The sequence below is a fragment of the Mandrillus leucophaeus genome, unplaced genomic scaffold (genome assembly GCF_000951045.1).
Source record: "Mandrillus leucophaeus isolate KB7577 unplaced genomic scaffold, Mleu.le_1.0 Scaffold18, whole genome shotgun sequence".
NCBI lineage: Eukaryota > Metazoa > Chordata > Mammalia > Primates > Cercopithecidae > Mandrillus > Mandrillus leucophaeus.
The window spans coordinates 5,815,760-5,829,671 of NW_012101809.1; the positions used below are offsets into that span (position 1 = coordinate 5,815,760).

The following is a 13,912-nucleotide window of genomic DNA, read 5'->3' on the forward strand; positions in this document are numbered from 1 at the left end:
GCATGATTGAAACCACCTTTGCAAAGATCATGGCAGTGAAAGAAGTCTAGCATGGCTGACTCCATCTTGTTTCTAGTCTCACAGGCTGGATGTTCTTGTTCATTCCTCCTAACCATGGGAGGAATTTAGTTTATAGTTTAACTTGGAAGCAAGGATGGTAATAGTTCCTCCCTAAAACTGATCCCCTCCTTGTTTGGGGACTGAAACTGCCTTTGATATAATCTAAGCAAAATCTAATTAGGAAAGTATATGTATACATATACACGTGTAGGGGATAAATAGGAGTTTTTAAAGTTATCTGAGGGTCAGAATTGTCCACATTTCTTATGTTATGAGAGATAGGACTGATCACTCTCAGATATATATTAACCCTGTCTTTTTATTTTTATTTCTATTTTTTGTATTTCGGTGCTCTGGTATCTGGGGCCTTGCTGACTTCTGGAGGCTAGTCTCTAAAGATAGTAAACAATTTGCTCTGGAGCACGCTTTTCAAATGCAAACCGATCAATCCAGAGACCATATCCCCAACCACTTCCTCTAGTGGGCTTTCACAATCAGGGCCACCATTTCCCCACCCTAATCACCCCAGGGCCAAGTATGAGACGACTACAGCCAGCCCCTATGCCTCAGAACCCACTGATACTATTCAAACTGGCCAATCCTAAACCTGCCCAATCCTCCCTGTGAAAACCATATGAGAAGATCTCATCCACGTTTTCCTCCCTCTCTCAGCCTCCTGACCCACCCCAGGTCTGCCCCATGTGGTCCCCGAGCATGCAGTGTACTCTTCTCTTGGGATCTGTGAGTATAACAAACTTTCTTTGCACTGACAGTTGTCTCCCAGCATGTTGGCCTTGCTGTACTTAAATAAAAATAAAATCTCTATTTTAAAACACTATACTACATGGGGTTACTTACTGAATACTGTACATACTTCCACTTTAGGTAGACAAGGGTGCCATCATCTCTCCCATTCACCAGAATGTTTTGTCCATCCATTGAAATTCTCATTGACTGAATCCCATGACCCTGGTGAGAATGACTCCGACACCGAGCAAACGTCTCCTAAATAGTTAAGAAATAAAGCAGAAAAATTACAAACGCAATTCTACCACATGGCTTTTCTAATGGGGTTATATGCCCCTTTTTTGTGGAGAAATCATTTTCTATTTGCTAACAGCATTTTAAATGGTATGGAAGTAGCCAATTGGCAATACATAGCATTTAAAATCCCCAGTCCAAACCACATTCACCAATACTAATTTGTTCTTCCACTACCTTTGTGTAGTATGGAAGGACTGGGATTATTATCACCAATTTATAATAGGAAATCAGACACAGAGAAGTGAATGAATTGCAGAAGTCTATAAAGTTAGGGAAGGGGCCTTCAGCAAGCAGAGACGGTGAGTTCCGATGGCTTCAAGAGTCAGGCAAGTTCTATTTATGTGTGAAGTAGCTGAGTGTAATGAGCGAGGGTGACAAGCACTGTGAAGAATGGAAGAAAACATGCTCTGAAGGATGCTAACTAAGCCAGTTTGATTAGAACTCAAACAAAATGCCTCACCAATTTGGTATATAGGGCAACAATTTAAAAATTGAGATTTCTGAGTCATACTGGTTCTCAACCATGATGCCTTTTCTCATTTAGTTTTTTAAATAGGCAGTATGTTCAAATGGTTCAAAATTCAAAAATTATGAAGGAGTATTCTGTGAAATCTTCTTCTTGTTCCCATGACCTAATACTTCCAATGGCAAGCAAAGTAATTAGTACCTTCAATATCTTTTCAGAGCTTTTATGCATATATAAGCAAATTTTTATATACATATAAAATGTTTCTCTATATGAGATTAATATATACACCCATAATTTTTTTTAAGAAAACAGCTTACCAAAGTATAAACGTCTCGGATACACAGAATTCCACATTTAGCTATTGTTATGAGCCACAATCCATGTGAAGACAGATAGAGCATTCCAGGTCCATACTGTCTGCTTTGTACTTTTTTGTATGGTTTAAGAATGTAGATACCCATATGTTCCTGCCAATCAAAGAAAATAACCACATTATAGAAAAGATCAGGTAAGCAGCACCTTTGGGTTTGCAGGTGTACATGCCTGTTGTACATTGTCATTGTAAATAAACTGATATGCGATAAAGTGGGCACCTGCGTTTGCATCATGTTTCCCATTTTTGCAAATAAAAGTTTGTTTCTGCCAACTAAGTCAAGTCTTCTTTATTTGTTTACTTGCCATTAAAAATCCTAGCCTACACTGATAATCTTTACTTTTACTAATCATTTCATATATCTTCATGCTTAAGTCAATATTCCCCATATGTTTCATGCATCCCACCTCCAAGCCTCTGCACATGTCCTTCCTTTTGTCTAGAATGCCCTTCTCTGCTCCATCCCCACCAGTCCTGCCCTGCCTCCCTATATGAGCGCTGCCCACCAAAATTGTATGCAATATCTCTCCATGTTTAAATCTGACTTATTTTTCAAAGTCCAGATCAAATATTGCTTCCTTCATGAAACTTTTCTTGAATCTCTCTTGTCACTAATCATTTCTTCCTTCTCTGAATTTCTATGTCTAATACTGGCTACTCTGGCAAAGAAGAGCTTTGACTGAAGAATTTAGAGGAAGGAAGGTAGACCTTATCAAAGTGGATAAACAGACATCAAGGGAAACTGACAGGTCAACGGGCAGAAAGCAGGAGGGTACTGGGCCATTATGTGCAGCAGGAGGTGACACAATGCATGAGATGTCTGAAGAGAGTGTAATGAAAAAATGCCAGAAACGCAGTTTAATTATTTTTTGCAATTTTGGTTATGGCTTAGATACAAAGTTCCACTGCAAATCAAATCATCTACCTTGTAGCCCTTGGCTTATGTAGAATAGATTTCCTAATGCTAGGTTGTTTTTTAAGGCATTAAACTAATATTGTATCATCTGCATGTTTATCTGACAAAGATGATGTACGTGGCACAAGTATCAGGTTGCTCAAATATATTGTATGATGGATTAACAAATAACACTATATACCTAGCTCAAGGGAATTATATTAATATAATGAAGGCATTGGTTAACTGAACTATTCTGTTAACGTGGTCAAGAGGATCACATCTAATCAGTACAATGTGTCAATCTTGATTGCTAAGACAAATGAAAGCACACTTAAGTGTTGACATACTTCTTTAGGAAGAAGGTAGCTACAGATGTATGGCACTTGACTACAGAAGCCATATATTTGTTTACTTTGAAAGTCCAAGACTGCAGAGGACAGAGTGTGCTCCAACTCATACAGGTACTTATGAATGATTTCATCTTTCAGCCTTCCTCTTTCATCAGCAAAAATTGTGGAAACTATTAGATTTGGAAAAAGAAGAGAAATCACTTGCACCATATATCAGTTTTGGTTTTTTAAAATTATGAACAATTATGAAAAGCAGAATAAAATTTAAATGCTCAATTAATATTGCGGAAACTAGTAGGTGATAAAAATGATTTAAAAACACGTGTCTCCCTAGAAATACTTTGAGTATTAAATGACTGATAGTGGGTAAAATATTTCTGTAATGCCTTGATGAAATTTTAATCGATTAACTTAGAGACGTATTAAAAGAAACCCATGGTGGTACAGAGACTCTTACAAAAACATAAAAGTACTTTGAGGTTGTCAGCTCTCTTCTGCTCTATAATTATATATTTGCAAAACTGCCAACCAGATATATTTGCCATTAAAACAAGGAAAGAGTATCTATTTTCTCATACCTTTTTATCCAGAAAACTTTATAATTTTGTCAGTGAAGGGAACTACACTGTAATCTATCTGAATTTAACCATGTCTATTCAAAGCTACAAAACAAGAGACATCACAAAAATAACAAATCAATTTGATGTGTCTGTTCATCCTATCTCTTTTCCTATGGTAATAAGGCAGACTCATGAGTCAGGAAGCCCAAAGGAAAAGTCCACACTTCAAACTGTTTATCATGTTGGTTTTACTCTGTAAAGGTAGACAAAAGGTAGCCATTTTACCTCTTCACATGCCAAGAGAAAAATAAAACAAACCCAAAAAACAATAACAATGACGTATCTGGGCTGAGGAGCAGAATTGGTTGCTTGTGTTTTCTTTACCTTGTGGCAGTAACGTAGGCAGTGTGAACATCTCCAACCTGCTTCTCCCTGCTTCCGGAAGCGAGGAAAGCACCATCACTTCCACTATGTCTGTTTCTGAAAGAGACACTGTGGATATCTGTAAAATGTCTTTGGCCACTTCTGAAAGCAAACAGAAATCAACACCACAAGTGGTCATTGATAAGTTTAAAGAATCTTTTACCTTTCCAATTAAGATATCACCTGTGGACTTGCCTTCACTAAATCTTTAGAATCAAATTATTTGCTGGATATTTAAAGTGACCTTTAAACGTAAGTTACAGGGACATTTTTGATGAATGGATGAGGGATTCTCCTGATTAGATGTCTAGACCAGCAGATTCAAACCAGCCCAGTCTGTCTGGGTTTCTTTCTCAGTCAGGGTGGCCCGAGAGTGTATCATCTCCAACCCCTATCCCTCCAAACCAGCACCTGCATGCGCTGGTCCCCACAAGTCCACTCCAGCCAGGTTACCTGCTCCTAAGATTGGTTAAACTCAGGCATCGGCCTTCTTTGCATCTGTGCCCAAGGACTGTGGGTGTGGTGGAAACATGTGACTTTATGAGCTTGCTCCACTAGAAAGCCAGCTGATCTAACCTCTGCAAGGTGTGCCAGGCCTGGAGCCCACCTTGGATTTGTTCCAGATTCACTCTTCCACTCTTCATGGGACTGTGCTGCAGGTGCCCACTTTCTTAGGCCCTTCCCCAGGCGGTCAGCCGATGACCTTCTGTCTTCCTTAACAAGGAAGACCAAGGACATCTACATAAACTCAACCTCAACTTTCTTATCCTGAGACTCACATTTTCCCCCTGTCTGTTTCCATTTTCTCCCTTCATTTCCCAACATTGTTGTAGGAGCAAAATGTAATCCCTTCCTGTCTGTGATTTTGAGCCCATTCCTCCAATCTCCTATTAGACTGTACATTATCAATCACCTCTTAGCTTCTTGTGTCCCTTATGGTTCCTTTTATTCAGCCCTCATGACTCCCCTGTCTTCAAATAAGAACCTTACTACAACTCTGCTGTCCCACAACAGTTACCATCTGATTCTCCTTTCTCTACCGCAAACTTCCTAAAATAGGTTTAGCACTTTCTGACTTAATTTTCTTACCTCTATTCCCTCCCTAACCCTCTTCATTCCAAAGAAGTAGCTCTCTCAGGGATCACCTGCTGACTGGCAAATATATGAGAGCCTGTCCCAGCCCTCACCCTACGCATACTTCAGTGTCAGCCTGTATTTTCATCCACCTTCCTTCTTTAGGCTGTTTCTGAAGAGGATGACTCCCAGTTCTCTTATTACTCTGGCCCAGCCTCAGTTTTCTTCACTGCCTCATCTTCCTCTGTCCACAGCTTCCATATAAAATGTGGACCAGGGTTCTATTCCCAGTTTCTTCCATCCCACCCTCTGGCCAAACAGATACATTAAAAAATGGGGCCAGGAACAGTGGCTTATGTCTGTAATCCCAACACCTTGGGAGGCTGAGGTGGGAGGATCGCTTGACTCCAGGAGATCAAGACCAGCGTGAGCAACACAGGGAGACATTTTATCTACTAAAAAAGAAAAAAAGAAAAAAAAAAAAGTAAACAAAAACAAAACAGAAAACAAGCCAGGCTTTGGGGCACAAGCCTGTAGTCCCAGCTACTCAGGAGGCTGAAGCAGCAGGATTGCCTGAGCCTAGGAGTTCAAGGCTATAGTGAGCTATGATTGCACCACTGAACTCCAGCCTGGGTGACAGAGTAAGACTCTAGAAAATAAAATAAAATAAATGAAACGGAATATTTAGGCAGGATATACACCCACTCTGAGGTCAGCCACAGGCCCTACCACACTCAGTGCCATCTAATTTGCATATTTAGTTACCTCTTTTGCCCCGTTAAGCATCTAGGTTTACTTCTACTCTTTTGAGCTATGTCATCAGCTTCCATGATTTCAAGATCAGAATTCTATCATTAAGCTTTGAACTACATATCCTGATTTCCAAACTTATGCTAAATATGCCCAAATGAAGAGTTTGTTGGCTTCAAACCTATGAAACTCATCAGCTCAACCTATTCCTCAACCTCTAAAACTTTGTTCTTTAACTAATGACATCGCAAACTTCCAGTACTCAGGCTAGAAATTCTGGGGTCATCACTGATCCCTTCCTTTCGCATCAAATACCAAGTCCTACCCATTCCATCACTCATGGTTGTGCCCTCTTTTCTCTTTCCATAACTACAGCATGAGTTTGTGTATTGTGGATAAGAGCACATGCCCTGAAACTGGACTTTCTTAATTTGGCTCTGCCACTAACTAGATGTGTGGCCTTGAACAAGTACTTAGCCTTGCTGTGCCTCAATTGCCTCATCTGAAGGGATAACAGTAGTATCAATTTCATGAAAGTTGTCTAAGAATTCAATGGGTGGAGACATGCAGAGGGCTTAGAATACTGGCTACCACATAGTCAGGCATTCCTCAATAAGTGTTGGCTGTTGTTATGATTATGACTATTATCATCTCTTGCCTTGGCTAGTATTATAGCTTCCAATCTCATCTTTTTAATTTCTTTCTTTTGCCTTTCTACTCCATCCTTCACACTGGTATCAGAGTCAGTCTCTAAAAACCAAGTCAAATCATGCCAGTTCCATCTTGAAACCATTGACGATGGCTCATTAACCACAGAACAATTCCAGACTCTTTGGAATGATATTCAATGTCCTTCCTCTTTCAGACTTCATTGCCATAGTCATCTTCTAGTGAACTCTTCCATTTACCTGTTATACCAGACTTTTTTTTTTTTTTTTCCATTCCAAGTACCTTTGGGTTATTTTTTGAGCAGGAATACTAATATGTCCTATCCCACACCTATGAAAATCCTTTAAACCCACTACTCTAAGCCCTTGGAAAACTCTCTTCCAATCCTCCGCATCCCCTGACCAGTGCCCACCTTCACCTCCACTCCTCTCCGCACATCCTCACACCTGGCAGAATGAATTGCTGCTGTATCTGAGCCTACGCACCATTCTGCATTTTCCTCCTCTACTAAATTGTCTCCTTAATATTTTCATCCCCCTACAAGGCCTAGGTTTGGCATTTTGCACCTAGTAGGCACTCACTAATTTTTATAAGTCAATGATAAACAAATTAAAAAATTTAGGGGTGAGACTTGGCAAAGTGTGAGGAGCAAAAAAAAAAAAAAAAATTTAAGGAGAATTAAAAAAAAATTGTGTATGTGGGGGAAACACATATACAATTGGCATGTAAAGCCAGAGAGAAAACAAAGAGAAAATTCTTTATTAGAGATAAAATATTAAAAAATATTTTTGAGAGAAATCAACCCAACTTCTCTGTATGTTAATATTAGAAATGTTTAGCCATTTCATTAATTTATTCAAAAATTGATTCAAGAAAATGTGTTTAGCATCAACTATGTACCAAGCGGATAACTCTAATATTTCGAATACATCAAAACATAATGTGAGAATTCTCCTAAGTAACTTTAGTTATTTAAAAGTTACTCTTTCAGAAAATATGCCATAAATAATTGTTTCAATATAACTCCATTTTCATAACCTTAAATTGTTTGAAATAAAGAATTTTAAATGTTTTAAATTAATATATTTTAAATTAATCAGCATTCTATGTTGTACCTGTGAATCCAATAATCCGAAATGACCTTGAGGAGCTGGCACAGATAATAAAGACTTTTCCTTCTGATGTTCCAACTAACAGAAAGATTCCTCGCTGATCATAACTAGAAAAGAAGAAATCTGATAATCAAATCCCAATTGTTTCACCAGCTAGATGGTGAACAAGTTTATTGAATGGCCACAGAGATATGTTCAAAGCCAGTCATTTTTACGGTTTGCGATTTTTAATATTCTCTGACCTTATAAAAGTGGAGTGATTACATGTAGATATAATCATTGTACTTTAGGCCAATGCTATTTCCAAATTGCAACTTTAATAAATACAGTCAAGAAGATTCAGTAAAGATGGGCAGTTGGTTCATCATAAGTCAATGAAACATGTTGGTAGAGCTTTCTTGATGTTTCAAGTGCAAATAAGCAATTCTCAAATTAGCGGTGGGTGTGACATTTCATTACCCTGTGACTGGTACCTGGCAGTGGGAGGAAGAATGTAGTGAAACATGTCTACAACTTTATCAAATTAGAAAAAGTGGGAAGATGCAAATTAGAATAAGAGGATCTGAGAAAGGAAAGGCACAAAAAATGACGGTGCAGAGGGCAGGGGGGAAGGAGGTTATCCCTCCTTCCCCACTGAGCTAGGGTGGTGGAGCTGGGCAGTCCACAGTGGCAGGACCAGCTCCCAAGTGCGCTAGCTGTGTAATGTGTAATCTTGGACAATGCTTCTCTTCACCTCTCTCACCCTGAATTCCCTAATTTGTCTAATAGGGATAAGAATAACATCTCTCTGACTGGTGTTTTGAGGATCACATTCTACAAGCTACAGTGATCTCAAGCTGTAAAGCAGAATACAAACGTCTGTTCTTATTAATACCTAATAATATAATAAATTAAAAACAGTAATAATGAGAGCAACTACAAGTCCAAATCTAATGTCTCTATATTGTCATCTTAAAAGTATTGTTTCGAAAGTTTTGAAATACTCTAAATGTTCATTAATATACTGTTTTTAAAAAATGATAGTATATTCATAAAATGGAATACTATGTGGCTATAAAAATAATAAGGCTGGTCTTTATGTGTGGATATAAAACATTCTCCAAGATATACCATTAAGTGAAAAAAGAAATGAGGCATTGTACATAGTTTTCTCATTTTAAGAGCAAAGGCAGTGACTGTGGAGCCCAACGACCTGGGTTCAAATCCCAACATTTGCCATTCACTAGCTGTGTACTATTGAGCAAGTTATTTAAAATCTTCGTGCCTCATCTTCCTCACCTGTCAAATAGAGAAAATAAGAGTGTTTACCTCATGGAGTTAAATACAGCAGAAGTGCCTGGCACACTATACATACTTGATGGCCATCGATACAAATAAAAAGAAGTGCTTATTATGTTTTGCTTGTTCATGGATAAAACATCTCAGGAGACATAAGAAGTTGGTACCAGGCTGCCTGCAAGGACAGACCTGGGTATGGGGGGTACTTTACTTCACAGTCCTCTGTACCTTTTGAGTGTTGAACTGAGTGGATATATTAAGATTCAAAACAAATGAAACATGTAAAACTTAAAATTAAAAGAAGGGATGGCTTCACTAGAATTTTCAACAGACGGTGACACAGAGCCGCTCCTGGAAGCAGAAGGGACTTACGTGACATGCTGCACGGACGATTCCGAGAGAAAGGCTTTGTCCACGACCTGAGGGGATTCCTTATCATACACGCTGATGAAGTAGACACAACCACCCTCCGTGCCCACGGCTGCAGAGAGGGAGGATGGACAGCAAGCCAGAACCGTCGCCTGTTTAAAACAAACCCCAGATGCGTATCTCCATTGTGCCTGCTCTCCTGCACGTAAGAATGCTATTATACAATGTATTTGAAAAGCCTACAGGATGAGAAGAGTGGCAAGTGTTGTGTGGTGGGTTCTTTCAAATTATAGCCTCAATGTTCCTGAGCTGATCAACTGCATAAGACGGCACAGGAATCTGTACATCTTATTCTTTTATCCTAAAATTAGAGTAATAAAAATTATAGAGAGATTTCTTGAAATTTAAATCATGGCTTCGTTTTTATCTCTAAATGATGATGAAATGATTATGCCAACAATCTATCTAAGTGATTGTGAAACACTTAGACCAGTAATAGTGAAAAATAAAACAAAAAAAGGTAAAAGAAATTCTTAGCATCTTGTAAACATTTTAAAATATTTATTTATTAGCGATGGAGTCTTGCTCTGTCTTGAACTACTGGAGTGATCCTCCTGCGTCAGCCTGCCTAGTCACTGGGATTACAAGATCAAACCACCACACCTGGCTTTTAAAACATTTTTATAGATCCTGAGATGCTGCTATGACTAAGGAAGACTTAAGAAAATAACTATATCACTGGAAGATGTATTCAGTCACCAAAGAAATGCATGACAGATTCCCACTTATCTCACAATGATTTATACAGAATATGATGTCTAAGAGAATAAATTGACTTTCATAATACTATAGAAATTAGTATTCTTTCTCTATAAATACTTTGTAGATTGTTTTGAATAAAATCATGGAACTTAGGGCTGAAAAAGAACGTAAGAGATCATTTTGCAAAATAGAAAACGCAGGCCAAGGAAGTAAAGCAGCTTACCCAAGGATCCCATATGTGGCGACAAACTTCAGAAGAAGCACCCAGGTGTCCTGCCTCATTAGAATGCATACAGTCTCCCAACTGAGTGGGCTTTTTGTAAAATTGAAAACCTTTATGGGAAGTGTGTGTGTGTGTGTGTGTGTGTGTGTGTTCCCAAAATAAAAATAATCAGCTGAAATTCTCCTTCATTCCAGGACAATGGTGTGCTAGTTTGAAAATGTACAGTAAGGTCCAGAGGAGTCTTATGTACCCTTGCAGGTACCATCAGGAGACGCTGCTAGTGTCCAGGTATCTTGACACTGTGGTGCTGGACTGGGATCCCTCAGGACCACTGCCTGAAGGAAGGCAACACAGTCCCGGACACAGGCAGAGAGACCTGGCATCAGCATTACTGTATCTGTATCAATTCTCTGTAGGGTAATGGTACCTGTATCCCTCGTTGCCCAAGAGGAACAAGGTATATCCTGATTATATGGGCCCCTGGGTGGTTGTTAAATGTTTGTATGCCTCTAATGTGTGAAAGGACATGTGATTAAATGCACTTGTAAGATCTCTCCTAGTTTACTATTTCTAATAGAAATGAATACATATAACCCTTTGTCACAGAGATTATGGAGTCTTTTCATATTTCAAGTTTTCTCAGTAAGAAATTTTATCTTTACTTTTGTGGGAGAGTTTTATTTATCACACTGAATTATCTATCTTTTGCATCTTATGTAAAATATGATGCTTAGTCTTCTATAATTGAGATTTTAGTTTTATAAAAGGGAAGGATTGAAACTCCCTACCTAATACCAAGATCCATTTCTCAACTAGAACTGTGTAATGCAGCAAATAATACTACTTTTTTTTAAAAGACAGCATTACCATTGTTTCTTGGTCCTTTTGAAATGTTATTTTATGCAAAATGCACTGTGAACATGGCAGAAATAATGGTATCACATTGTGGTAGGTGCTGCAGGCAGTGTGGTTTGCAATTCAGCATCCATATGCCCTCCTTCTGGAAAATCTCTTGAATATTCACTGAGAAACTATCCTTCCCCTATTTTCAGGGACAAGTGGAATGAATCTAACTCCCATTTCCAGGGCTGAGTTGGTGCATTAATTAGGCACTTAATTGCATTTCTCATCCCCTGTGCATATGATTAGTTCACAGATGTTATTAAGACATTAGAAGACATTTACTGAACCTTCTGGAAAGAAGAAGCATCTTTGTTCTTCCTCCCCCTACAGTAGGAATTTTTCTTCCCTCTCTGACAGTATGATGTGAGGTTGGCACCTGTGGTATCTGGGTGTACCTCAGTGAGGCCTAAGATGAAACTAAAGGCATAGTGTGGAGACAGAAAGACAAGGTCCTTAGTATATCATTTAAACTGATGGACTGAGGCACACATGAGGCCAGACAAGTTCTGTACTTTATAGTTGATTGTGCCAATAACACTCACTTTTTAATTTTTGGCTTAAGCTGGTTAGAGTGGCAACTTTCTTCCATTTCTAATTGATTCCCATTAAATGGGACCATTTAACCAGTTATGGCCAAAGGGATATTTCATTTCTGAGAAAAAGCACTTACTTGCTGATTCAGGAGCACCCCCTCTCCCTCCAAAAGACCTGTCAGCACTCTCTTCCTCTCCTGCACACAGCACAGAGGAAGTATTCTTTGATGGAGCCCCCATCAGCCTGGCTCCCTGAGAGACTGTGCAAGAGGGACCCCTGCCAATCCACAACGAACTTATGGCATGAGTAAGACATAAACTACTGGGGTTTCAAAAACAACTGCCGCCACAGAAAACCTACTGCTTTCTATAACCAATATGGTTCTATCTTGTTTTCTATAACCAATGCTATGGTTCCACTCTTGGGGCTGTGGCATATACTTTACACACAGGGATTACTCTAAACCTAGAAGGCAAAAATGCAGTGAGGCTTCTGTAACAAGTATTTCTACAGACTATTGACGTGTGACTATGAAAAGGTAGATTGGATTAGAATTCAATATATTTTTAAAACTCCATTTATCAAGTATACTTACTGGGGTATTCAGATAAATCTTGCTTACACAAGAACAATCCTCCAGCCACCAAACACAAATTTCCCCTGAATGTGTAAGTGTCTGTAACAAAAAGAAAAACAAAAACTCTACATGGAAAATAAGACTTTCCTATGGAAGCATGTTCTGCCTCCCTTTCCAGTGTGTCGATGATTTAGTATAAAATTTCATTTTATTTATGTGGATTATAAGTACTTATTTTATCATTTCAATGCCAATGCTTCATTTCTGAACGAATATTAACTATTATCTTTAATGCAATTTAAGTAATACATAATAACTAATTAGTATTAGAAAAGTAAAATAAAGATTTTTCATGTAACATATTAAAGATAAAAGTTGCTTATAAAAATCAGTAAAACTATTGCCTAATGAACAAATGTAGAAATAGGAAGCTATACATTGTTCTTTTTTAAATTACTAGAATTTATTTTTTTAGAGCAGTTTTAGGATTACAGAAAAACTGAGCAGAAAGCACAGAGAGTTCTCCTTCCCCTTCCCCTCCACACACCTACTACCCTACTATTAACATCTTGCATTAGTGTGGTACATTTGTTACAACTGATGAGCCAATACTGACATATTATTATTGACTCCTTAGACTGAATTAATGTATTGCACATGGCAACTATTTCATTTTCAACCTCAAGTGGTGCTGGTGCATTACACAGAAAAAAGATACTAAATAAATACTAACAGTTTACTGAGTGCTGACGACTCATTAGCAATGAACGTGTTTTAAAATGTGTTAAAGCCTGGCTTGCAGAGCTTGGGTGGTGAAAACCAAAAGATGGCTCCTAAGATCTCAATTGTGTTGGCTGTTTTCAGAAGATGATATTATGAAGTCACAATATGAGGGTATCATTCTAACTGGGGGGTAGATTTGAGGATGGAAGTGTCTAGCATCTCCACCACAGCCTTCAAGGACAGCCTCTGCCTCCTATTCACATTGCTTTGCCCATGAACTTTCAAAGTTACCCAATAACATATAAATAGGGATTTAAATCTCACAACATCATCATATCTTTAGTCCTACTGTGACACAGTAAAATATTCTTTACCATGAAGTGTTGGGTTCCAGGTGTGATAAAGTCAACTGCCTGAAATTTCCCATCACAAGCATCTAGGACTTTATTTAAGGTTGGCTCCTCACCAAAAGTGTAGATATAAACAGATCCCTGATAAATATACAAAAGGAAAGAAACATATTGTAATTGTTGTGTATATAGTTCAACAAATATTTATTAAATGCCTACTGTAACCAAGGCACTGTGTGGAAACAGGTGATGGGAAATCACAGATCAACTCAGTAAGACCTTGACCCTGAAGGCCTTAAAATCTAGACACTTGATTTGTTTGTTTGTTTATTGATTGGTTGATTCATTCATTCATTCACTTATTTATCATTTTATTTTAATTAATTAATTTTTCGAGACAAAGTCTTGCTA

At 38.3% G+C, this 13,912-nt stretch overlaps 1 protein-coding gene across 1 annotated transcript in view; it reads right to left on the reverse strand.

Moving 5' to 3' along the window:
• The window catches only part of CFAP43 (cilia and flagella associated protein 43), a 115,907-nt gene that overhangs the window by 55,946 nt on the left and 46,049 nt on the right, over positions 1-13,912 (reverse strand). The window contains exons 9-16 of the mRNA XM_011977513.1: positions 13,526-13,642; positions 12,447-12,527; positions 9,433-9,581; positions 7,786-7,889; positions 4,139-4,279; positions 3,192-3,364; positions 1,891-2,040; positions 935-1,065 (exon numbers count right to left, since the gene is read on the reverse strand). Of these exons, the coding sequence (XP_011832903.1) occupies positions 935-1,065; positions 1,891-2,040; positions 3,192-3,364; positions 4,139-4,279; positions 7,786-7,889; positions 9,433-9,581; positions 12,447-12,527; positions 13,526-13,642 (1,046 nt within the window). The remainder of the gene's footprint in view (positions 1-934; positions 1,066-1,890; positions 2,041-3,191; positions 3,365-4,138; positions 4,280-7,785; positions 7,890-9,432; positions 9,582-12,446; positions 12,528-13,525; positions 13,643-13,912) is intronic.